This window comes from Sebastes umbrosus, chromosome 13 (genome assembly GCF_015220745.1).
Source record: "Sebastes umbrosus isolate fSebUmb1 chromosome 13, fSebUmb1.pri, whole genome shotgun sequence".
NCBI classification, from domain to species: Eukaryota; Metazoa; Chordata; class Actinopteri; order Perciformes; family Sebastidae; genus Sebastes; species Sebastes umbrosus.
The window spans coordinates 4842580-4869329 of NC_051281.1; the positions used below are offsets into that span (position 1 = coordinate 4842580).

Here is a 26750-nt window from a genome sequence, read left to right on the forward strand (position 1 = left end):
TAGAATGATTAAGTAAGAGAAGGGGCGGTCAAACTGGTGTGGGAATAACAATGAGTGCAATGCCAAAATAGGTGAAAAAGAATAACATGAGCTGTGTGAGCATATGTTCAGACACTCTTTGTATCAAACACACACACACACACACACACACACACACACACACATCCGTGTACTTCTATCTTTGTGAGGACACTCATTGACATAATGCATTCCCTAGCCCCTTACTCTAACCCTAACCATCACAACTAAATGCCTGGACCTTAAAACCAAGTTTGAACCCTCAAAAAGGCCTTTGAAGGTCCGTCCCAGAGAGAGGACCGGCAAAAATGTCCTCACATTTAAAAAATGTCCTCACTCTGAAGGTCTAAAACTCAAATTGGTCCTCACAAAGATAGCTGTACAAGAACACAAACACACACACACACACACGTACGTCGTGGTATGCAGAGTGAAAACTCTCGGGGGAAATAAGGGGAGCAAGCAGCACACTAAGTAGGGCTTAGTGGGTCAAAAGTTTAAGAAGCACAATTACCTGAAAGACCTCGGCTGACCCCCAAATTTCTCACCTTCTGTTCCCTCACACATGCACACACACACACACCTTTGACAGCGGCGATTTACAGCCGGCAGCAGGAGAGGGTGAAAACTTATCCACCACCAACAGGCTCCTGGAGAGAAAGAGAGCGAGAAACCCACGCAAGCACACTTTGTATTTTGATTACACTTTCAGGCACTGTAAATGATCACCACTGCGAACAGTGTCAAATTAAACGGCCATAACTCACCTTGACAGAATCTGACCGCCTCTCCTTGGCTTACTCAGCTTGTGTCCACATGAGGGGTGGTGACAGGGAGTAAATGGCTTCAGATAATGTATCATAATATCACATTAAGAAAAATGGTCGGCGAAGCCAAATGTGAATCCCATATGCGGAGGGGGAAGGGCGGGCGGGCGGGTGGGCGCGGGGGAGAAAAAGCCAGGAGACGGACGATATATTGAGCAAAAGGAGGGGATTCACTGGGATGACATACCACCGCAAAAGCAGCTTTCTGACAACTTGTAAAAGCGCTTTCACTTTCTGTAGCGATAGTGGGTAAATGGAGGATAATAAATAGCAAAGTAATGTTGTCCCTATGTGACTGCTGCTGAAAGGTTTTTAAAATTATGATAAACCTTTTACTTCCTCAACTGTTTATCCAAATTACAACCTGGATACAAGTCCATCTTTGTGATATGTCACTGCCTGGTTAGCATTTTGGACCATAAACTGTGGCTGCTGACACTATAGTGATTAGGCCCTTGTTTCATCAGCGTATAAAAGACTATAAAGTCTGTGACGTGGCAGTTGTTCCTGTCTTTTTTTTTTTTTTTTTTTGAAACATGCTTTTCATTGTTTCCTTATAAAAAATGACTATAATAACAGAGAGTAACTGTAAATTGAAAAACAAAGTATTCAAAAAGAAGGGAGGAGAGAAATGGTATTAATGATATAATAATAAAAAATGTAAATTAAAATTAAAATATAAAAAATTAAAATTAAATAAATTAAATAAAATTTTAAATTGTTATCATTATTATTATTATTATTATTATTAATAATAATAATAATAATAATAATAATAATAATAATAATAATAATAAAATAAATAAGTGAATAAAATAAATTCACACACCAGATTCCCAACACCTACTTATAAATTCACCTGCACAGGATAGATAGAGTACATACTATATGTTTAAGACATGTTTAAGGCACAAAAGAGTAAATAAAACAGACTATAAAAATATAATAATAATATTAAAATAAATAAGTAATATGAGTATAATTAAATAAAATATGAAAACAAAATTATTCAGGAGACAATATATCCTTTGTATATATTTACTACTTGTATATAATGCTAATACAAGCAATGTGCAATATCTGAAGTGCAATATCTTACTGTTTTTATAGGTCAAGCATACATATTTTCTATTTATAATATATATATATTTTTTAACTCTTATTTATTTGTATTACTGTTTATTGTATGCACTGTCAGGATTGCTATTTCATTTCGTTGTACTCTGTGCAATGACAATAAAGCAATTCTATTATATTCTATATTCATGATTCACTCCCACCCCTTTAACCCGAGCAGATATCGCCGGTATGTTTTTGCAGTTGTCCCTGACTTGATCGAGTCCCACCTTGGCTGTAGGCAGTCCGACATGCCGTCCCCATGAGCACCGGCAACTGAGATGTGACTGGACCTGACGGGACACAAGTCATCATCTCATCATGAGGGGATTAGCAGGGCAGGGTCACATCACGGCTCAGTCACACCTGAGTCACACATTTGCTGGCCTATGGGCACGGTGTCCTGACACCAGCCAGTTTGTTTTGTACAAGAATTTGGGCTGATATAAACTCTGATCCCCTTCTCAAAGAGTTAAATATCTCTCTCTGTCAGTTTTTAACTGAAGCTCTCTGTTCTTTCCTTCAGTGCATGAAAGCCTATTTAAAGCCGGTTCGTATTATCTGTGAGAGGTACAAAGCTGACTGATGGTGAACAGACACATTCAGTCTTCATTTGGATGACTGATTTCCAGCCTTATTTTAAGCTACATGAAAAAAGGGCTATAATTTTGGGAGATTTATGTGGACCGGTGTGCAACAGAAAAACAGCCGTGTATGCCTGAAAAAATGGTCTCCGCTGGGAGCCAAAAAAAGTCCCATAGTTGTAATTTACAGCCGGTGTAGAATAACTTTCTCTTTTCTTGACCAGGTAAAGTAATGTCACAGCGGCTGCCAAAGACAACTGATGTTTGATGAGTGTACCGGGCCTGGTTCTGGAGTTCAGGGGGAAACACAGTTAGCCAGTACAAGCGCTCAGAATCAAGGGATAATGTCTAGTACAGGAATAAAACACCGGCATCAAAGAGAAAGTGCGCTACTCAGACGGCGGCGCTGAGGATGCAGTGAGTGCAGACCACAGGGATAGCTAATGATCTTAACACTCATTTACACACAAATACACGTATGTGCATGATATTGCATGTGGAATGAGAACAGCAGCCGAAGGTGGGGTGGGGGGGTTCGTGGAGAAAAAAAGGGATAAAAGAGAGAAAAATTGTGAGACAGAGATAGAGGGAGATATGGAATAATGAGAGAGTAGCTAAGTGTTTCCCCATGTGCACCTGGGGCAGTGGCTGACCCTGTAAAGCGGGGTCTAAGCCTCAGCCCTCGCTCCCTCCACCCCTCGCTCTGTGCCAATGCCCATAGGCTCTGAGGAATCACTGGAATGAGGGAGAGCGGCCAAAAACAGTCTGCTAAACTCTCTTCATGTCCATAGAGGTGCCGTTACAGAGGGCCTCCAGTTGCAGACGGAGAACACTTAGCAGGCTGCTCCGTCTTTTCTACAGCCCTCCTGGGACACTGGCGGGCTCTGACTGACTGACTGAATGACTTCTTTCAGAGAAGAAGCAAACAGGTAGGTAGACACCAATATTTGCCAAGGTAGTTTTCAAGAATTTGTGTCAGCAAAAATCGAGTCACCAGTTGGAACCAGCAAATTGATTGACAGGTTTTCATCACATCGGCAAACACTCGACAACAACTACATCTAAGTAACATCGATGCTGTTAGTTTGTCAACATCAGAAATGTCTATAAACCGGGACTATATTCTTATTTAGGTTGGTTAAGACACATAAGATTTTTAGCCATGTGAGCAGCATGGCTCTAGCACTATCAATGGCGGAGGGTTCGGTTGGTCCACCACTTCGGTCCAGACTGAAATATCTCAACAAATATCGGATGGATTGCAATGAAATCTTGTAGAGATGTTCGTGGTTCCCAGAGGATGAATCCCACTGACGTTTCATCCAGCAGCATGGTCAAAATTTAGAATATCGGAGACTCGGGAAGTGATGACGTAAATTACAGTTTCAGTGCATCTAAAAAGATACATACTAGTGTTTATTCACACAAAAGTATGTTGAACAATAGCACACATATTGAGTATGTAGAGCATAGTATAAGATTTCAGACACAGCTTTTATGTTGGGGTTCTAGATACCCTCTGAAAGGGTTCCAGATGGAACATTTATAAAAGGTTTTACCAGGAATCAAAAAGGGATCCTAGAACCCTATGTGGTTCTAGTTAGCACCTTTATTTCTTAGAGTGTACAGACTCAAAACCAATCCCAAAATGAGGGTCTTAAATTGTGTAAAAATCAAGTGAAGCAGCCAGATTAAAACATGAGACGTAGCTACACCGTGATATCAACTGACAGAAGCTTATTCAGAGTGAACTGTAGGGCCAAAAATCGCTGCTCTGGGGGAACAGTTCTGAGAAAAACATCTGAACACAGGTGCTCTGCTGTGTGTGTGTCTCTGTGCTTCCAGGTTTAGGATTTGTTGTCATGAGAAAGGAAAGGCATGCAGCCAGTAAACAGAGACGTTTCCCCTCTTGTTCTCAGATATCTGTTTAGACTTCATAGATTAGCCGTGACTCCATCAGACTTGAATTAAGCCCTCAAATGCGTGCACGCAAACGCACAGAGACACATACGGTCTTGCATGTGCACAAACACACTCAGATCCTCTCAACCCCAGAGACATTTATGACCTTCCTGTATATCAGTTTTTACAGTGCAGCGGTCTCGCGCAGAACAGCAGTAAAGTGGAGCGAGAACAAAACAATAGAACCGGATTCTTCACAACAAGACTCCATGTTCTGCTTCTGCTGAGTGGAGACAGCAGAAACAAATCACTCAAACCACATCAGCTAAACATCGCGTGCTGAGAGGAGACATCGTCAGGGACGGTGATTCATGGTGGTTTTATCCCTGCAAAGTTCGATTCACGTGTTCGTCAACGTGGTGCTTGAGTTTCGACAAATGGTTTCTTGAACGCTGATAGATGCCAGTGGCCTCTCATACAGCATGTAGTATAATACATATTAAATCAAATAAAAGCAATGAAACTATCATGTAAATGTTTGAAACCACATCAAGATGTTGCATTACAATCGTTAAAGGTCTTCCTCTGCCTGTGTCTCTTTCTTTAGAACATTCTTAACGTTGTTTTTGCCTTAAAAAATATTCACTGGAACATCACAATTACATCGTATAAGTCAAACATTTCTTAAAGGATGACACTGGGGATATTCTTCTTGTCAACAAATCCCATCAAAAGACCAAGAACCGTATATTGCCTGTGTATCAAAGCCTGTTATATCTTCAGGTATGTTCATACTACAAGCGACAAAACAACAAAACGGCAAAGCGTGGCCAGCTACAATGACGCTGAGTTGCCGTTTGAGTATTGCTTAAGCGCTCGTTGATGTAGTTTTGTCATTAAATAGCACTGGAAACTGGCTAACAGTATTTTTCAACCTTATGCAAATACAGGCCCTCTCCAACTCGCCTCAACACTACCACCATGCACTAGGCGACTGCTTCTCTTGCTTTTCATAGGACATGAATGGAAACGTTGAGATGCCCTCCGTCACCGGATCTGGTGGAAATGTGCAGTCATGCAGTGTCTGGCGTCAGTTTGTAGATCCATGTCACCGGCATCCATTGAAAATGGCTTGCAGCCTGTTGCTGTGTCGCTTGTAAGTGTGAACACAGTATTATTCCTCTGTGCCATGGAGCTCCATTGTTGTCCAAAAACTTAAAAACACATCAGTGAGTCACACTGTTGCACTGTCTGGGCTTGGTGCTGAAAACCACAGGTTGGTGTTGGTCTTTTTATGGGATTTTGTGACCAGACTTCCTTTAATTAACACTTTGAAAATCAACAAACTATTCGTCTTATCCTAAAGGATGCTCTGCACATGATATGTTGCAACCATGATATTCAAAGACTAATATGAGGATGCAACTCATTCAGTGTGCTGTTGCTGTGCCACAGAGCATGACAGGGCAGAAAATGGGATGTGTGGGCGCAAAGAGACGGAGACTGACAGGATGGAGGGAGCAGTGGACGAGGAGGGAGGGAGTGCCAAAGTGCCTCCCTCACTGTCCTCCCTCTCTCACAGCGTTCTTCACAAGGCAACAAAAAGGCCACGTACACACTCCAGAAGTTCCCCGCCACCACCGACCGCATCAACGTCACCCTTTGTGTTTTGGCGGAGGGTGACAGGGGAAGCTAATATTTTAGTATGTGTGAAAGCAGACCTGATAATGCCTGCGGTGATGTCATGCACTGTTTCTGCAGGGGTGATGTGTGTCCTGGTTACATAGAGGGGATTGGGTGGTTGATTACCTAATGTTTGACTCATCCCTTTACTAGAATTTGCAACGCAGGCTCTGATTACAGTGGCGCCTCAACCTGAACAACCTGTGCCTTTTTATAGTCTTAACACGGCTTCACACAGACAGTCAAACACATAATGAGGCTGTAGGTCCTTGTAAATTAGACCTCCGAAGAGCTCACTCCTCCTAACCCCTCTGTATGTTTCATCCAATTAATATGAGAGAATAAATCCCATAACTGTCATCAACAATAAACCACTGATACTGGAATGAGCCTCAAGGAATCTAAAACAGGTGCCAAAGAGTGATAATAGGAAACAAAAAGGACATCAAATAACTCATTTCTATTTTGTCCACTTTCCTTTTTATTCTCCTACCTTAAAGGGATAGTTTGGGTGTTTTCAAGTGGAGTTGTATGAGGTGCTGATCCATAATCAGTGTATTACCTACAGTAGATGACGGTCGGAACGCCCCCAGTTTGGAGAAGCAGACAGGAGTTACCGCATGGAAGCAAAGCAATGTACTTATGTGGATGGGGCAAAGATGACGCATGGTTTGAAATGGTATACACTTCCTGTCTCCTAAGTGGGTGTGGTCATGGCGTGTTCGCCTCCCCACCTAACCCCTCCTCATTTGGAAGTGTTGTGAATGCTTAGTGGATGGATGAAAGCAGATTGGATTATATTTGTAGAATGTATTTATATTTTTTCTTTTACTAACATTAGATATTTACACAGCTAACAGCCATATTAAGCATTACGAAAATTAGTTAGCTAGGGCGTTAGCGAACATCAGATCTCACAAGAAAGTGATGCTGAGACAGAGAAAGGTCTAAAACAAAGTTAATTTTCTCCTGATTTGTTCATTCAGAATTTGATTTTCGCAAACCGTTGTTTTGGTCACACAAGGTGCAGGTTACCGTGGTTACATGTCTCCAACCGGCGTAAATTACTGCTCAGTGCGTCCGAAAAGATGCACACTACGGTTTATTCACACAAAAGTATGTTGAACATTAGCACACCTATTGAGTATGTATTGCATAGTATGCTATTTTGGATAAAGCCATAGTGTCTATAGCTAGTCTGGATAGACTTCCTGGCTTTTGGACTCAATACAGCCTATCTATGTCTGTGGTTTCCACACCTATGTATTGGCTTCTGTCTTGTTGGTAGATGTGGCCAACGTACAGTCAACATATAGCACAAATCATTCATTCCCAGCACAATCCCCCTCCCCTTATCAACTTAGCACAGTGTTGGAGGATACAGTGGATTACCCTGTAGCCATAGTGTGTGTGAGCGCACGCTGCCCAGAGCTGAAATATGGTTCTGATTGAACGCCTTGTGTCTTTCAACATGTCTCAGAGGGATTCACAACAGCTCATGTAAACACACAAGCACATCAAAAAGCATCTGTGTTCTCAGAGCTTTTCCCCCGTAAAGCATACATTTTACAGTTTTGTGTTAGCTTACGCTTGAGCAGACCTCTACTGTCAAATTATTCATATACAAGAAAACACATCTCCATCATGACACACAATGAAAACAGAGGCGCTGGTTAGCTGATAGACCTCGCTCTTTAATTGAGGAACAAGTAGTGTGTGTGTTCGTGAAGCAAAATCGCTCCACCTCCCACCTTGTGTCTATGTTGAGGTGGTGGTTGTTGGGTCGCTGCTGGAGGGAGCGCTGAATACGTCCATCAGAAGGGAAGAATAGTTGACATTTTTCACTGCAGCCTCACTGGCGTCAAACCTCACATTGAACTCGAACTGGAGACGACAGGAATACACAAGTCACTGCACAACTCTGACTACATTAAAATACTTTCTTCTACAGTGTTGCCAATAATTATTTCAGTCTCCACTTTGGTTTTACTGTTTGTTGCCCTCCTTTGTTATTGTTTCTCTGTGATAAATATCTCCTGCATTAGTCTTTTATTTGTCTTACTCTGTTTTATGTCCTTTATACAGCTCGAAAAGCAGCTTAAGTTGCCAGTGTGTAACAAATGTGCTGTGTAAATAACACCGCCTTGCTTGAAGTTTTAAAATGTAGGGTTGTTCTTAGCCTCCATTAGACTGATTAAACCACATATGCAGGAAATAAAATAACTTATTTTTTAACATTAGACGACAACTGCAATTTACCCATTGCTTTAGAGCAGGCTTTTTTTGAATCAGTCCCAAGATTGTTAAATATAATGAATAGAAAGAAATAAAATAATAGAGGTAATAAGAAGACTGGCAATACTAAACAGCATATGGAATGCAGCAAAGACCAAAAAAGGCGCTTTAATTGAGGAACCGCCAGGTTATACTTCCCGTTGACTTTATTATATACAGAGACAAATTAACCTTCAGTAAGTACATAATTTACAGTAAGTCGTTCTGCAGTTTGAGATGTCCATATTGACATTGTTGTGTTATACAATAGCATCAATGGCCAATTTAAATGAATGATGAGATCGTTAGGCTATATGAATACATTTAGAATTATATCATAATTCAAATTGCAGTAAAACAGGATAATGTGAACATAATTATTAAGTGCAATTATGTAGGATTTTCAAACTCAAAATTGCTTCAAAGTAATGAAACATACAATCCAATAGTGAAAAACGTAGGTTTGTATAACAGCAGACTAACTGCACATGACTCTTACCCCTCGTAAATTGTGTTCGTACCTAAGAGAAAATTCAAAATACGAGGAAATTGGTGAATGCGACAAGTTTTAAATCACTCGTACAAGCCACTTAGGAACTAATCTGTTTGTACGAGGGGTTCTTGCATGAGGCCCATCATCTTTTTCGGAATAAGGGCAAAAAAAATTAATATTTTGTGCATGTAAACGTAGTTATTGAGCAGAGACTGAACGACTAGCTTGGACTGAGAACCCGGCGGGGCACAGAGCAGCTGGAATCCGTGACAGAGGAAAACAGAGAATTAAGTAAGCACTATGTCGGCATACACACACACACTCACACAGACAGACATTCAGTCCACTCTCATTCTGTTCATGTAAGCCTCCCTTTGTTGTCGTGCCATGGCGTATATCTCTGCTCACCTGTTTCTGCTTAGATTTGGCTGTGGCAAAGCATGCTAAATCAGCATTAAAAGATACAAATGCAAGAGAGAAGAACAAAGGCGCTACTTCCTTCCTTTTTGACCACCTCTGTGTGTGCGTGTGTGTGTCTCTCTCTCTCTGTCTCTCTCTCTCTCTCTCTCTCTCTCTCAAGTCAATTTCTGTGCACAATAAATTGTCCTCCTGTCCATTTGACCACTCCTTCCCACTCACTTGATTCTGCTTTTGGCTCACTCATCCACTGAGTCATCACAGGTAGGGGTAAAATGTAGATTGATTTTCAGCTACGACTATTTAAAAATCTGTGCACATACTGTGAAATCACTAACTCTGCTTTTCTGACTCACTCTCATCTAAAAAGTTTTTCTCTCCCCACTTTTTTGTTTTACCGTCATTCCCCTCTCTTACCTTTAAGGCGTCTTCAGTCATTACTGGGGGAGTAAGGTGCTCTAGGCAGTTAATGCCAGCCAGGAAGGCATGGTAGTCAATCTCGTCTCCATCTGCAAACCTACAGCAGACACACATCCAGATTAGAAACAGGTGCATATTATTAAGAGCTCCCACTTGATTTAAATGATTTTGCTCTACTTCCAATACATCATTTTTTAGTAGTATCAGTCAAAATGCTGATTCAGAGATCTTTCAACCATGCCAAGAAAGATTTCTGGGCAAAGAACTGGGCTCTACTTTACAATGAATGAATCATTCATCATTCAAAACTCATTCTGAAAAAGCAGCGGGACCTTGAACCGTTCCACCCTGAACTGTGCGGTGATTAGTGGGCTCTTACTTGCTGAGCAGACTTCCGAGCAGGTTCTCAGGAAGTGGAATCTGGAAGGCCTTACAGATGGTCCTTGTCTCTTTGGTGGAGAGACGGCCGGTCCTGGAGACACAAAGAAAAACAGGGATTTGGGTATGCAACGTTTTGTGAAACTAGGGGTTTGGACCATAGTTTGTATATAAAGATGGACGACATGACAAAACGTTTGGTTTTAATGAGTTATTTGATGCTCTATGCTGTGTTGTCCTTCTATATATACAGTCAACAGTTTGGACCCACATCTGGCCACTTGCCTATTTGTAGTGGGTTATTTAAATAAAGCTCAAAGAAAATGCTCCTTAGAGGCTTGAATCTACTCCAACAATCCACACTTTAGGATATTTTTATAACCACTGAGCAGGATCTCAGCATTAGTCAGTGCTGACAAGTTGAACACATAAGATCAAAGCAAATATGCCATCAGCAGTACATCAGTTGGTCTTTGTTGATTTTTTAAAAAGCTACCACTCATATCAATATACTATTTATAGAAAAATGTCTTGTATGAAGACAATATGTGAAACAGAGGATACTTGTCCTCTAAGACCACAGCTGTTTTTCACAGTGATGCCAGGCGGTCCAGAGGTCCATTCTTGTCATGCCATCTTCATTACAGGGATGTTGATGAACAATCTGGCACTAACTGAGAGTGTCAACACAGCCATATAAACAGACAAGCCAGCTTAACTTTGTGGCACCATGCTGACCATCCACTTCAGCTAATCCAACCTGTGTTTAAGGTCTACAACATACAGATATGTGGGTCTATGTAGTGTGCATGCATTAAACATAAAATAGAAAGAAGGCGACAGGCAGGGAGAAAGACGCAAAGACAGAAACAGACCAACTATGCGTGTGTCCTCTGGCCTGCAGATCTACATGCTACATGCTTCAGGGTCCATCTGGTTCCAATGCTCCACTCTCACACTGCTGGAACTAATCGCTGCTCTGAGATATGGGGCCACTGGCTGCACGATTGATGTCTTGTTGTGACGCTGCCTGTGTGTGTTTGTGTGCGTTTCTGTTGCAAAAGTTTTTTAGTCTTAAGTTAACATCTGTGTGAGTGTGTGTGTGGTTTGTGTGTGTGCAGCCACCTACTTTTGTCGGTCGCGGTATGCGAAGACTCTGGCCATGTCAGGGAGCTCGTCAAAGCGCTTCTTCTTGAGGAAGTCCTGGGCCACAGCCAGCATCAGGCCCAGGTCCGCCTCAGGCTGCTCGCGCTCTGAGAAACACCGGCCCAGCACCAGCACCTCGTGCTCCGACAGATCGCAGTCCAGGCCTGTCAGCAGGCCCCTGTGGTGGTGCATACAGGCACACATATACACGTGAATAAAATAACACAAAAAAAGTGACAGGACATAAGTTAACCACATCTCACAGTCCTAACTTCAAACCAAGTATGAATAGAAATTCTCTTTGCTTCCCTTCACTTCCTCTCATAATATTGACATGAGCTGGACTGGTCCATTACTTTTAACTAAATTTCAGTTAACTATTTCAACTGTTTATCCATTACTTTTAGCTAACTATTTCAACTGTTTATACATTACTTTTAGTTAACTATTTCAACTGTTTGTTCATTACTTGTAGTTAACTATTTCAACTGTTTATTCATTACTTTTAGTTAACTATTTCAACTGTTTATTCATTACTTTTAGTTAACTATGTCAACTGTTTATCCATAACCTTTTTGGATTCTTGTACCATATTCTTTCACATCTTTAACAGTTCTAACAACTGTTGGATTCATGCTGTTTACCTGTTTCTGTTATTTTCTCCCATGCTTGGTGTGGGGTGGTGTTGCATCCCACATTTTTTCCCTTCTGTGAAGTGTCTTATTTCACCCATAATGCATTGCACGACAGGCTATCTAAGTCAGTCTTACATTAGTCACTCATAGGGAAGCTTTATGCAACATGTATATTTAAGCGTCTATAGTAAGTCTGACTTAAAGTTATATTTAAGACAAAGACTAGGTCTATTTTTATGCAACTGGCCCCAGATCTTACATATGTATCAGGTGGACTTAAGTTTGAGTTATTGCTCCAACTGAGTAGACTCTGATCCTCCACTTCCGTACATATTATAGCAGCGGGCGGTGTACTGGACATATTGGCTGTATTCCTGTACCTGAACGACTCATAGGGGATGAAGCCAGTGTTGCTGGGGTCACTGAGCGCCAGAAACTTCCTGATCTCACTCCGTTTCTCCTCCCGAATGGACCGTAGTTTACTGAGGATGTGTCCCACGTTGGCTTTGGGGAACTGTAGGCAATTACACACAAACATGCAAAACAGTATAGCATTAAGTAACACCAAAGAGCGAAGGCTGTGCAATGAATAGATCTAACAACCTGCTCCAAAGACCACCGCTAAAACCTTCAATACAAAACCCCAAATAAATCTTAAAAAAACACAGGAAACAGATATCCCTCCATCAGTTCCCTCCCTACCTCCTCAGCATGATGCTCCATGTAGTTTAAGGTGTATTCATCGGCATCCAGAAGTTGGAAGTGGATATTGTTGAGGCAGAGGGGCGCTCCGACGTACAAATCCTGAGGTTTAAAGTACTTTGACGGCTTGCTCTTAAACAGCTCCTGGCCTGGCTTCTTCACACGACCACGCTCCAGAAACATGCCACCAAGCAGACCTAGTGCATGATGTGAAAGAGGGAAGGAGGATGTTGAAACCCATATTATCAATTTCACTGAAAATCAACTTGACAAGTGACTTGGTCCGTGGTCCACAGTTTGAAAGCGCTCGCCATTATTTTTATATCATGTTGGCTTTAAACTTTCACATTGAATTCAAATCTAAATTGAATTTAAATCACTACTCGTATTGTTTTGTTTTACATCATTTCAATGGCTGGATATCTCATTTTGGAGCCATGCGGAGCAGTCCTTGAACCCATGACATACTATTCATCTTAAAAAATACTGTCAAATACTGATTTACACTGATGGGAATATCTCCATCTCTGAAAAAGTAGGTCTGTGAACTAAACGTCATCTGTTTCATCTGTTTTCTAAAAGGTTCTGGAAATGGAAACTGGGTCTGACAAACCAAATGTTTACCATGAGAGTCATAGATTCTCAAGTCCTAGGAGCAGTTGTGGTGCAGCTATGGTCCAAACGTTTTTACCTGAGTTCCTCTCTGGACGTTCAAACACGCCGATGGAGTCGTCGGAGAGGTAGAAGGAGATGATGAACACCCTGTCTCTGTTAACTGGATCGGTGGTCACCATCTTGGCATGGAAAATCAGCACATTTCTGTCCAGGGGAACATATAGACAGGAGAGTCGGGGGCTGCCACTAACACACATGGACACAAACATTTCAGTGTGTAATTTGATTGTGACTGTGACCACATCTCATCCAACCTGTCTTTCTCCATAAACTTTTGGAAGTCTTTCTGTGGGGGCTTGGGCAGCAGGCCCTGGCAGGAGCTTAGCGAGTCCTCCTCTGAGCCAAAGCCGTTGTAGGGGGGCACAAGCCTCGGGGGCTTCGGGGCTTCGGGAGCTTTGTACTGCACTGGGGTGAAGTCCTCTGAGAGGAAGAAGGAGAAGGAAAAGACAAAACACTTAAAAAGAAGAAAGAAACCCAGGAGGAGAGCTGAAATGATCAGAGGGCAGCAGGTAATCCATCCATGCCGGAGCACAGCAGCCTGGGTCTGACGGTGACCCTGAGCTGACCTCTGACTGCTCTGAGTCAGACAGGACCCTCCATCACAGTGGCCTGTCACCGGGGGCTCCGCCTGGTTTACTACCGTGACTAACGCAGCAACCCCCTAAAACCTGCCCAGGGTGGCAGACATCCAGGACCAGCTTGGGTTTCTCCTGCTGGGGAACGGTGTGCCTCCTGTTGTCCCCAGTGGAGGAATACCGGTGCTGGAGGGCCACAGTATCTGATATCAGGCGGACAGTGGTGCTGAACTCTGTAATTGGTTCTTACGTGTACATCCTTCGACCAAGGAGTGAACCAGAGAAACAGAACATTATATAGGCTACTACGCAAGCTCAAATCAGAACATTACAGTTGTACTAATTACACACATAAAAAAATACTTCATCCTCTGAACAACATTAGTCTCAGGGATCAGTATTGTAGGAAGGTAATAGCGCTAGCTGCTGATGCTTGCTCTTACTGCCCCTAAGTGTTCAGATTTATGTATTGCAGGAATGAGCCAATAATTGAAGATTACATCCATTCAAATGTAAGACTAGCTAAAAGGTCACACTGTCATTAAAAAAGGAAAAACTGGTTTGAATGTACATATTATTTAACTTACTTTGTTACAGAAGATCAGGCTTTTATTGCACAGATAAAACTGTGAATCATGTACGAAGGAGCGAATTTATCTTGTTCGTCTAAAGAGGTGCCACTTCTGTGCAGGGAGTCGTAGACTTTGATATATTGCTATAAGTGTTTTTCACTTTGACTCGGCATTGATCTGCTGTGCACACCAATCCCTTCTCCTCCAGTTTATGACTTTATAAACATCACTATTTTTGTGGACTTTATTTAGCATATTCTATATGTTCTCTTCAGCTCAGATGTCAAGCAAACATTGGACTTCTGCAGATGTCCAGGTCAGTCCTCTCCCAACCATGTGAAACTGTGATTTCCTGTGTTCATCTCAACAAATGCCCACACAGGCAGCCTGCGTTTTGATTCGTTTGGAAACGAACCAGATTTCGATTAAAACGGACTAAATGTTGGCTTTTGAAAGCTCCCTTAAAGTTGCCTATTTCGTCTGAAGAAACATTTGAGGCAATAGTGAAATAAGAAAAATCAAAAACACAATAGTATTGGTTACCTATGCCGTATTTGGAGCGGTAGTAGTCTTTGGTGAAGTCGTCACAGTCGGTGATGATCACTCTCCTGCCCCACACATTCAGCTCCCCGCCCACAATCAGATCACAGTCCTTATAGAAGTCATGGTGGACAGCTCCTGTCTGCAAGAGAGAGAGAGAAGAGAGAGAATGAGATGAGTGACAGACCACATCTGAGCACCAGCAATTTGCTGAAACTGTCATTCACTTGGGAGCACACTATTGTCTAAAATATCATTGCATGCTGTAGCATTAAGATTGACATTAACTAAATTGGAACTGAATCAAAATTGGAACTTTTTTGGACAAAGTGTCCCCGTACTTTTAGCCATATAGATTACCTTGTTTTAGGCCTACTGTCAGTACTGCAACCTTTGGGTTACATGGCAGTCTCCCTCACTGCCAAGTCACTTTGTTACCCCTCAAATAGCATTTAATATTTCTTGTTGTCATATCAGTATGGTTGTAACGTGAACGTGGCAGAGACAGGACATACTTTGAGGCTGTCCAGTATGTAGCGTTTTCCCTCACTCGTGGAGGAGAACACATTGAGGACAGTGCGGTCCGTGATCTGTCCAGGCTGCCTCAGTTGGGCTGAATTCTACAGAGAAATAACAAACAGAAAACTGTTGTTACACAAAACACAACATTATACAAGATCTTTACAGGACTGAGCAACATTCTGCATGCAAATATGGATGCACACATCTGGAGGGAGAGATAGAGAGACCACAAAGATAGACAGATAGAGAGAGAGAGGCAGACTAATAGAATAAAGCAGACAGAGTAAAGAAGTGATCTGGTGAAATCCCATTGGACGTTGGATTCTAGTCAACCTTTAGGGCTGACATTTAATAAAAGGCATTGGAACAAACAAAATTACTGGACTGAAAACACACTCACAGACACACACGCAGATACACACATGATTGAGGCCTGGCTGTCTTTCAAGATGAATTAGGGTTCAGTCAGTAACTGGAGGAGAAAGCCAAAATGCTTGAGGGAGACTGGATGCTACAGCAGTCCTGTCAGACTGAATGAGGTCTGGGTGAAGGGAGGGATGGTGGGAGAACGATGCAAAGAAGCCACCCAACCAGAAAGAGAGTCACTGTAAGCCTTTAGTTTTGGAATAACTATCTATATATGTAAAACGTGCAAATGGACATGGGAATTTAATGCACCAAATGCATGAGACAAGCTGTGAAACACGTTCTGCTACATTCATGAACTCTCTAAATGTTCCTGTTACCACCCTTGAGAATTTAGCACATTTTCTGACATTTCCTGTCTTGCATGTTCCCCTGTGTATTCTTGAAAATTCAATAATTCCCATAACCTGTAGGATCTGTGTGTTTCCTTGACAACATGTAGTCCCCCTCTCAGAGACTCTGACCCACTTGTTGAACAGATCCTATCGTGGTACCTCACCTTAGGTAGTTTGCTGCGGCATAGGAATTTGGCCACGTGGTCCCTCCCAGAGTTTGGGGGGATGAACTCCACGATCTCTACGGTGTCGTCAGCCAGGAAGTAGTGCAGTATGAGCTCTCGGGGGTCCCCGAACGCGGTATCTGTGTCGTCCCAGAAGCAGTTGAAGCGCAGGACTTCGCGGTCGTGGTCCAGGAACTGCTTCAGTGTGTCACGCCTCTCGTACGGCCGAAGTGGCTTCATACTTTTCTCAAGCTGGACGAGGGACCATGTGAAATAAGAAGAATCAATACATATTATTACACATGCATAAGAGAGATTTTTGTGTTGGCAATTAAATTCTTCAAGGATATGTATCAGTGTTCTTTAGTTGGGCATCAGTACCATCAACAGAGCAGCAGTGGTGAAACAATAAGTTGATTAAATGATTTTACAGTACAAAAAATACAAAAACAAAACCAACAGCAGACAAATAAATCTCCCCCTCAAAAAACAAACAAAAAAAACAGAAATATTTGCTTCCTCCAATTTGAGGATCCACAATTCCGTTTTATATTGTTAACTAAAATAAAATAAATATTCTTGGGTTTTTGTACAGGTTCTTCAGACAAAATATGCAGCTTTAAAGCATGAGTTTGAATTATATATGTCAGTATTTTGGATGTTTTATAAATGAAATTATTAGTAATTATAAAAAGAAAAAAATATGTGATTTACAGTAAAGGGAATATGTAATTATAATTGATATTGTATATGAATTAACTATTAAACAATTATTTAAAAAACAATATTTCAGTTTCAGCAAATGGATTATTTCGTCATCATTGTTATTTTATAGACAAAATTATTAATCAACTATTTAAAAACAATATTTCAGTTACAGTGAAGGGATTATGTAGTAATCATTGATATTTTATAGACTAAATAATTAATCAATTATTTAAAAAGATGATAATATTTTTATGAGAATGCAAATTATGAAAATGGAAAACATTGAATTACAAAAAAAAACAATTTCTGAGTCTGACGCCTACCTGTTCACGGAGGTTGCTGTAGGGGTCATCGGGTACAGCGGCAGGGTTATTCAGGCGCACCCCAAGTTTTGTGAGAAAGTTCCTTGTGAAAGAGTCACAGTTGGTCACAGTGAATGTGCGTGAGAGCAGCACCATCTGTTGGTTGATGTTGAAATGGTAAATGTTGTAGAACTGGTCATCATTTGGGGGAGGCATTGGGATACGCTGGCGATGAATAAATGTTCCTACCACAAGGAGCAACGACAACAATTTAGTAGTATTAAAAAAAGTAAGTATTAAATTATTTAGCATCATTTGGCCAGTTGGAATCTTGAAAACATAAAAAGTACATGAAAATGAAAACACTTTAATTTGAGCTACATTCACAAGACATTTCCTGTGATGTGACAGACACCTTGAGGGATGCCACTGTTCTTGTACTCTGGCTCCTCCACCTGTATGGTGTCATCTTCCAGGTAGAAGAAGATCTTACACTTCCTGATTCTGTACGTCTCATCTCGCGCCTGAGGCACAGCTTCCTGAAAGAATGCTTTAAAACAGAGAACCTGGAGGAGCAAAGGATCATTTTGTGAATGAGATTTATCAAATTGTGGCTTTCTTAGCTACATAACTGATCGTTGGGTTTTCAAGATTTCTTATGACAATACAAATGCTAGTGCAGCGTTGGTAAAAATGCTTTAAACTAGGGCTGTCAAAGTTAACACAATAATAACACATTAATGCAAATTTGTTTTAACGCCACTAATATATTTAACACATTAAAGCAACTTGTGATTTTTAGGTTGTAGCAGGTTCCGTTCTAAAACTAGAGTGATACTGGTATCATATGAAACTAGAAAAACCTAAGGAATCCATTGGTAAAGAACAACCATGTCATACTAGCTTGTCACGGTGAATGGATAAATAACGCTCAAAACTTGAGCTATATTTTGGCGAGGAAAAACTGGCATGGCCACTTTCAAAGGGGTCCCTTGACCTCTGACCTCCAGATATGTGAATGAAAATGGGTCGTATGGGTACCCACGAGTCTCCCCTTTACAGACATGCCCCCGGTACCTGTGAGGGTTTCTGGACAATATTTGTCATTGTTTTGTGTTGATAATTGATTTCCAATAATAAATATATACATACATTTGCATAAAGCAGCATATTTTCCCACTCCCATGTTGAGAAGAGTATTAAATACTTGACAAATCTCCCTTTAAGGTACATTTTGAGCAGAAAATAAGCTGTGCTGTATGCAACACATTAACTTTTAAAGCCACTGTTAAATATTAGTTGGAATGTGTTTAAATTAGACAACCATAAAACTGGTACACCACACAACTGATGGACAAAAATACGTGTCTGTGTGTATCCGGGGAGGTAAAACTGATCAACTCACCTTTTTGTCAAAGGCTACCCATGATGGTAAATCCCTGCCCTGTCCTATAGGGTAGACGGAATACTTTGGTTTCATCTTCTGGCCAGCTAGCAGCTCTCCTCCGATGCCTGGCTTCTCAGATCCAATCATTGGGACTCCATTGGAATAGTCAAAATGCTGGGATTTGTGGAATCTCTCCTTCCCCAGCTGTAGCACAGAAAGGAAAGAGTGTCTCTACTCAACCGCCAACCTTGATTTATCACTTTCTATGAAAAACATACTGCACTATGGGCTTACTATGGTATACAATCATTACATCAACTAATTATGATAATGAACTAATGGTCTATGAACATGTCAAAGTGCACACAAAGCAAGCAGTCATGCTGCTGACAATAAAGTGTATTTGCATAATACCAGCCTAGAAAGACATATTTACCCATAAATTGCACTTCTGCTTTTACATTCAGTACATTACATTATTATTAAAGTGGCAATCTTGAAGATTTTCATTTAAATACATGTCTGTTAAGTCACTATAGCTGAATGAGGTAACACAATGGTGATTGAGCCTATGGCCCACTGATGAAAGTATTGCAATATTTATATATTTGCAGTATTACAAACCGGGTGTCTGCGTTGACATTCCTGGAAAAAAAAACGCTGTTTTTCTCCATTGTATACACATGTAACTATGCACACAATACTAGATTGCTAAATTCAGCACAATTCAATTGTTTTCCCTAAAATAGAAGATGTTAATCAACCAATGTCAATGTGGAGCCACGTTTAGATACTCTGTATACTACTTGGTAGATTAGTAGTATAGATAGATTAAGGCAGCTTGTTAAATGGCTAAATACACATACAGTACATTTAGCTAGTTAGCTGGTCCTGTAAATATATATGTGAATTGTGGAAAGATGTCAATAATTTTATACTTGTTAACATTTTCTCAGATTTTGCACTGTACTATAGAAATATTATATTTGGTTGGTATGATTACAGTGACAAAGACAGTAATGCATTTTTTCTTATTAATTTATTTTTAATTCTTGCGAAGTTCCACATTCACAAGTGTAAATTTACTTTTTAAAAAAGCCTAATTTCTTTGTATTTATGTATTTATGTCAACAATTTCTTCCTCACATAACAAAAAAGCAATGAAAACAATGAATATCTTTAAAGTTTTTAAGAGAAATTATTGTCATACTCTCGCGTGGTCTTTTTTATTATTTATTTATTTATTTATTTAATTTTATTTAGTGTTTTTTTTAATTTTATTTTATGTTGGTTTTGTTTCATTTCTTTTGTACTTTTATGTTTGTCACAGCTCTTTGTTTATGTTTTCGCTATGCTTCTTTTGTATGTAAATTTTAATGTTTTCTGCTGTTACTATGTATACAGTCATTTTAAAATAATAATAAAAAATAAAAAAATTAAAAAAATAAAAGAAATGTAGTTAGTTAGCTCAGGAGCTAACATTAGCGTGCTAGCTACCTGTACCTTTGGCTATCTAGCATCATCAGGTCCAGCTACAGTTACCTTCTATTCACTCTGCAGTAAAGCTACCCAAATGAAATAAACCAAATGTAGTAAACTTACTTGTTTACTGAGAGAGTTACCAGGTAGAAATGGTAACGGCATGGCTGTAATATTTAACGCAGGTTGATTATCTTCTTTATGCAACTCAGCTGCTGCAGCTTCTCTACGACTTGTTATTGGTTACCATGGCAGCGTCTTGTTTTGGTGCGTTTCTTAGCAACGTTCATAGCGTAACCTTGACAACCATAGAACTTGTAAAATATTAGCATGTGCACAAAATATTAGTTTTAACACAAAAACCATTGATGGAAATATAACCAAGTTCATTTACTCAAGTACTTGTACTTTACTTGAGTATTTATATTTGATGCTACTTCTACTACATTATGGAGACAAATATTGTACTGTTTACTCCACTACATTTATTTGACAACATAAGTTAATAGTTCCCTTGCAGATTCAGATTATATATATTATAATTTATGATCTATTATTGCCATTATTACCCAGGAGTATATGAAATAATTTAAATTACCCCACCTTTACCAGCTGTAACATTAATGTTCACAATGCATCACTAATTAAGCACTAGTAATATATTATATTTTGAATGCAGGGCTTTTATTTAGTAAAACATCGGAATACTTCTTCCATCACTGCTGTAAACTAAAGCATATATACTTTTATTTACTCTTTAATTATGGGCACATGAATTTGTGGTGCACAGAAAAAAATATATATATTTTTTTATATTTTACCATATCTGTAGACCAGTGATGGACTGTAACTAAGTACTTTTACTGGAGTGCTTGTACTTTACTGGAGTATTTCCACCGTATGCTACATTATGGATCAAATATTGTACTTTTTACTCATTTATTTGACATTAGTTACTAGTTTCTTTTGCAGATTCAGATTATTAATGCAACATATATTATAAATTATGAATTAATTAATTATAGTTAAACTTACCCCCATCTTTACCAGCTTTAATTAATGCATCGCTAATTATAATCTCAGTCTTATGATGTATATATGATTCTGAAAATGGGCCACTGTATTATGAGTATTTTTACTTTTGCACTTTTGAGTAAAATTTTGAAAGCAGGCTTTTATAGAGTATTTTTACTGTAGCATTGCTTTTACTCAAGTAAAAGATCATAATACAACTTCCACTACTGTTGTAAACCAAACACGTATACTTTTATTTACTCTTTAAATATGGGCAAAGATATCTGTGGTACACTGTAAGTGAGAGTAAAACCAAGCTCAAATAAAAAAGTATAACATGTAATGACTCTCAAGACGTCCAAGAGCGAAAAGCCACTTGTATCATTGTACATAAATTGTCAGAAAATAAATGAGAAACAATTCAACTGATTTTGTTATTTTTATTTCTTCATCAAACTTACATTGTGGACAAACCATAGCTTCCAGTACTTGATGCATCATTTATTGCTACACAAAATACATTAAAAAAAGAGATGCAGGGGAGGCTGACATAACCCATCAAACATGTGGCAACTCTAAAAAGGCATAACATTCTCATATTCATCAGCAAGATGATTCATTACCATGTCTGGAATTGAAAAATATAACACTGGCACCACCTGCCATGTGAAGGTGAATTTAACTCTACTTATACTTAGCTGCATTATGTTTGCTTGATTGTGTGCAACAAGGCAGCAATAATGCATCTTTCATTGTGGTAACAGTTTAGCAAAAATAAATAGATAAAAACATTCTGATGGCCTTTACGCTTGCATGATATGTATCATTATTTGGCCTGGAAAGTGGCATATTTTAAGAGGGTCATTCTGATCTATCAGAGACTTGGATCAATTGTTGATCTTGAGGAAGGCCTGAGGGCCAAAACGTCATCTGAATAAAAGAGAAATGCATATGGAGCCAGAATGTGCAACACTTTTGTTTTTACTACTTTCACGTCTACTTCCAGTGATCAGCACCTCATTACAACCCTTGGTGTGCGTTACTTTTCTAGTACTCTATCCAAGAAGTCCCACCACATTATATCGACAGTGCTCATCACATGTACAGTATTAAAGTAGACAAAAGGATGTGCAGCTTGTGCAGAAACACATAGCTACAGGCTAATCTGAAATAGGCTGTCAAAATACTTTTAAAACCCTCCAGCAATGATTTATAATGTTTCCCTATCACAACATCAGAGAAATACAGACTGTTATTGTTTGGCGGACCCTAAGATGCCAGGCCAAGCAGGAATCCTCCAATGAAACCGCTTGTGACGACAATGTTTTTCTTCACAAACACTTGGGACTGAAGGAGACAGAAAATATGTTTCAGTATATAAAGTCATGTTACAATCCATTCCAGACTGACATTAATTCACATTTAAATGCAATACAGCTGAATTAAATGATTAAAGGTACAGTATGTAGGATTTGGTGGCATCTAGCGGTGTGGTTGCTCAAAATCAAACCAGGGACGTTGCAGTTATATGGCAAGCGTTTTGACCTCAAGGCCACCAGGACGTCCCAAATGTATTCTATATTATGATCGCCCTTTGTGTGATGATCAAAACAAACACACAAAAATCTTACCTTCTCAACAAATGTGTTTAACTCTGGACCTGCTTGGTTGGTGCCCTTCTTTATTTGCTTCTTAGCTTTGTTGACATCCTTCTCTACTCTCTTCCAGTCCACTTGGATATAGCCACTATTGTTGGCTATCTGGAGAAGGAGTCAGGCAAATGAAACATGGATGAGAGGCACATTCACAGTAATATTTGTTTTATTCTGTTGAATTATGCCTGGTGATGCAATAATACCTGTAAAAGCAGAAGACCTCCTCCTACAGATGTAGCAGCAACTTTTCCGACCTTCTGGAAGAGATACCCTGCACACCTAAAATTAAATCGAGACAGAGCCTGATGGTTAATCTAACATTAATTATGACTTTAACAGCCTTTAAATGAAGAGTGATCCCTACCATTAACCTGTTTATATCTTTATGATCCATACTGTTAACCTGATTTTGGCATTGCATATATTTGAGTATTTCCATTTTAAGCTACATTATGGAGGCAACTACTGTACTTTTTACTCCACTACATTTAGTTGACAACATTAGTTACTAGTTGCTTAGCAGATTCAAATGATTAATATAACATATAAACCAATGAATACATTATATATTATTATACCAGGAAAATAAGATCATAATACTTCCACCACTGCTGTAAACTGAAGAAGCACGTATACTTTTATCTATTCTTTAATTATGGGCACAGACATCTGTGGTACACTGTAAGTGAAAGTAAAACTAAGCTCATATAATAAACACATAACACAAAATGGTCCTCAAGGCATCCAAGGTCAAGAGTGAAAAGACATGTACTATAAATTGAAGTCTTTTATATTTGCACTTTTCCCACTTTGTATTGCAACTGCTGCACAGCAATTTCCCTTGGGATAAATTAAGTTTTCTCTAAAATGACCACTGCAAGGTTTGCATGACAGTACAAGGCCGAACACCCTAAGACATTGTTTAGTCAGTAGGTCCAGAACTATTCTCAGGGACTCTTCCCACCCAGCTCATCACCTGTTTGACCTGCTGCCCTCTGGCAGGCGCTTCAGGTCAATGAAAGCCTGCACCTCGAGACTTGCAAACAGTTTCTTTCCCTGGGCCATACGGACACTGAACAAACAATATATATATTTATTTATTACATCTACTTTACCTGTTTTATTTGCTTTATAACTGCGTGTTTTACCTGTTATATGTTTTACCTGCCTTGTTTAGTCTTGTCAAGTATTTGTTTTAAAGCACTGACCAGAAGTGGCAACTGTGAATCTCGTATTTAATACGATGACAATAAAGCTTTAAAGCTTAAGCCCCCTCGCTCTGACATCTCTCCATTAATGCATGTATATAGGTCCTGTTTGTGAATGTGTGTGTATTCTGGCCTGTGTGTACTATTTTAAGTCCTGTATCACAGCTGTTACCCTGCACTATATTCAGTTTTAACAGTTTTCTTCATCTCCTTGTATTTTTATATCTGGTATATTGTTTTGTACTTTGCACTAGTAACTTTTTTACTGCCTTTTTATTAACATGTTTTGCACTATGGAACTGTGATGCTGGAAACTTGAATTTCCCTCACAATTAAGTTACTAACTATCTATCTATCTATCTATCTACTATGTAAAATATAACAGTGTAAAAAAAAAAAAAATTCCCCTCGGGGATTAATAAAGTGCCTTTCTTCTTTTTCTTCTTCTTCATAACTCAAGGCTCCAGGGACCATGTGTGATAGATCTAATTTGGCATTAGGCTATTTCTGAGCCATTTAACATGTTTTTGTGTTATGGAACTTATATTACCGAGGAGCACCTGAAGGCAGCACAATGCACATGAAGGCAGCACAATGCATTTCCAATGAGAGTATATTTACCATCCACTGACTCCCCCTATGGCTAACTGAGTGGCCACAGAGTATTTCTCTGCTAAAGGGCCGGAGTTCTTCCCGAACATCCGGTTCCACCATCTCTGTCGTTTGGCATATTCTGTCAGATCCACGACCTTGTCGTAAATCTCCTCTTCCAGCTCTTTATGCACATGGAAACATAAGAAGTAGCAGACATTAGCAACACATGCAGTAGTGAGTGACTGGCTAAAACAGCAGCACTGTCATATGAGGTTCTGTCTGCAGCTGTTACAAAGTTAACACGTTTTAAACTCATATTTCAGTAATAAACCTTTACAGTTCGTGTTTATGTTGCAGGGGTTTCAACATGACAGTGAAAGCAACAATACTAACTTAGTAAAGTTCTCAGGCCTGACAGTAAAGTTAGCATCACACAAGTGAAGCTAAGCGATGCAAAGTGAGCTATAAACGCTCCGTCTGAAGACACCGGAGGGTTTTAAAGATACTTCAATACAATATTACAGTTTAAAAAGATGCATAGTGTTAATATAATGCATCAGAATGATCAGGTTAAGACAGAGATGTAGTTAGTGTCTAGGCCTGCTGCAGCTGCTGCTTACCCTTGTCGCGGTTCGCCATTTTGGAGTGTACTGTGTCCTCAGATGCCTGCTGAAGGCTGCAGGCTGCAGGCTGCAGGATGAAGGCTGCAGGCTGCAGGATGAACCTCCTCCACGTCCGGACTCATTTACATAACTTCAGACGCTCCAAGTAAAAGAGGAACATTGTTATTTAATATTATCATAATAATACTGCACATTTTGTTTGAGTGCAAACATAAGCATTGTTATCACTATTTATGTAAAAAAAACTACTTACAAACAAATGTTATTTAATAAAATAATAAAACATAATAATAAAGATGACCAAAGAGTAGGCAGAGTTTGCCATCCTAGTCGTGATCTGCATTAGACTTTCTTCCTTTTCTTTTTTTAACTAAAGCTAAAAGTTTATTAAGAAAGTTCAATACAGTTGTTACATAGAGTATAAATATTCCTTTTTTTTTTTTTATAAAAATTTAAGTAAATATATTTCACAGTTTAAAAATAATACTAAAAAAAAAAAATCTAAAGATAAAAGTTTATTAAGAAAGTTTTCTGTTGTTTAGCTTAATTTACCTTTTTTATTTTACTTATCTTATTTACTAATTTGACTAACTGTATCTTACTTAATTGTTATTCTATTAGGCACTGGTACTAGAAATAGTACTTTTTTATTTTATACACTTATATTTTATACACTTGAACTTGTTGTAATTTTGTTGTATTTTAAAGCAATCTCTGGCACAAGAATTTCCTTTAAAATTAATAAAGTTCTATCTTATCTTATATATGCATGTTACATTTTTTCATTATAAAAAATGTTGTAAATATATTTCACAATAGAAAATAGAAAAATGAAATAAATTATACAAAAAATAACAGCATGTAGGGAAAGGAAAATAAGATTTATTTAAAAAATAATAATAATAAACAATCAAGCGAGAGTATATTTGAAATGTCTAATAGTTTTTGCCAGTTTAACAACAAAGTGAAAGCATAGTTATAACTATTTATTATAAAAAATAAGAACAAGCAAAACTGTACATCTACTAATACTACTTATAAATAAGTGTTATTTAATAAAATAATAATAATAATAATAATAATAATAATAATAATAATAATAATAAAAAGATGACCAAAGAGTAGGCAGAATATGCCATCCTGGTTGTGTTGGGTGATTTGCAGTAGACTTTCCTTTTTTTTTTAACTAAAGCTAAAAGTTTATTAAGAAAGTTCAATACAGTTGTTACACAGAGTATACATGTTCCATATTTTCATTATAAAAACTTTAATAAATATATTTCACAGTTTAAAAATATAAAAATAAATAATAATTATACAACAAAAAACAACATGTAGGGAAAGAAAACGAATAATAATTTTAGAAAATATATTTT

General features: G+C 38.9%; 2 protein-coding genes across 3 annotated transcripts; both read right to left on the reverse strand.

Moving 5' to 3' along the window:
• Positions 1–7803: 7803 nt before the first annotated feature.
• On the reverse strand, positions 7804–20551 carry efhc2 (EF-hand domain (C-terminal) containing 2). The gene is made up of 15 exons (XM_037788806.1): positions 20404–20551; positions 18820–19005; positions 17830–17980; positions 17436–17659; positions 16405–16656; positions 15473–15577; positions 14961–15099; positions 13525–13690; positions 13287–13414; positions 12596–12792; positions 12274–12407; positions 11242–11436; positions 10114–10206; positions 9732–9831; positions 7804–8014 (listed from the first exon to the last, which is right to left on the reverse strand). The coding sequence occupies exons 1-15, from the start codon at positions 20443–20445 to the stop codon at positions 7889–7891; spliced, it is 2238 nt and encodes a 745-aa protein (XP_037644734.1). The 5' UTR covers positions 20446–20551; the 3' UTR covers positions 7804–7888.
• A 1169-nt stretch (positions 20552–21720) lies between these two features.
• On the reverse strand, positions 21721–25514 carry fundc1 (FUN14 domain containing 1). Of its 2 annotated transcripts, none has more exons than XM_037790534.1 (5): positions 25372–25514; positions 24779–24932; positions 23153–23228; positions 22926–23054; positions 21721–22641 (listed from the first exon to the last, which is right to left on the reverse strand). In XM_037790534.1, exons 1-5 carry the CDS (start codon positions 25388–25390, stop codon positions 22564–22566), a joined length of 456 nt encoding a protein of 151 aa, XP_037646462.1. In that variant the 5' UTR covers positions 25391–25514; the 3' UTR covers positions 21721–22563. The 2 variants fall into 2 exon arrangements, with proteins under 2 accessions (XP_037646462.1, XP_037646461.1); XM_037790533.1 differs by lacking the exon at positions 25372–25514 and adding an exon at positions 25145–25299.
• Positions 25515–26750: the final 1236 nt, after the last annotated feature.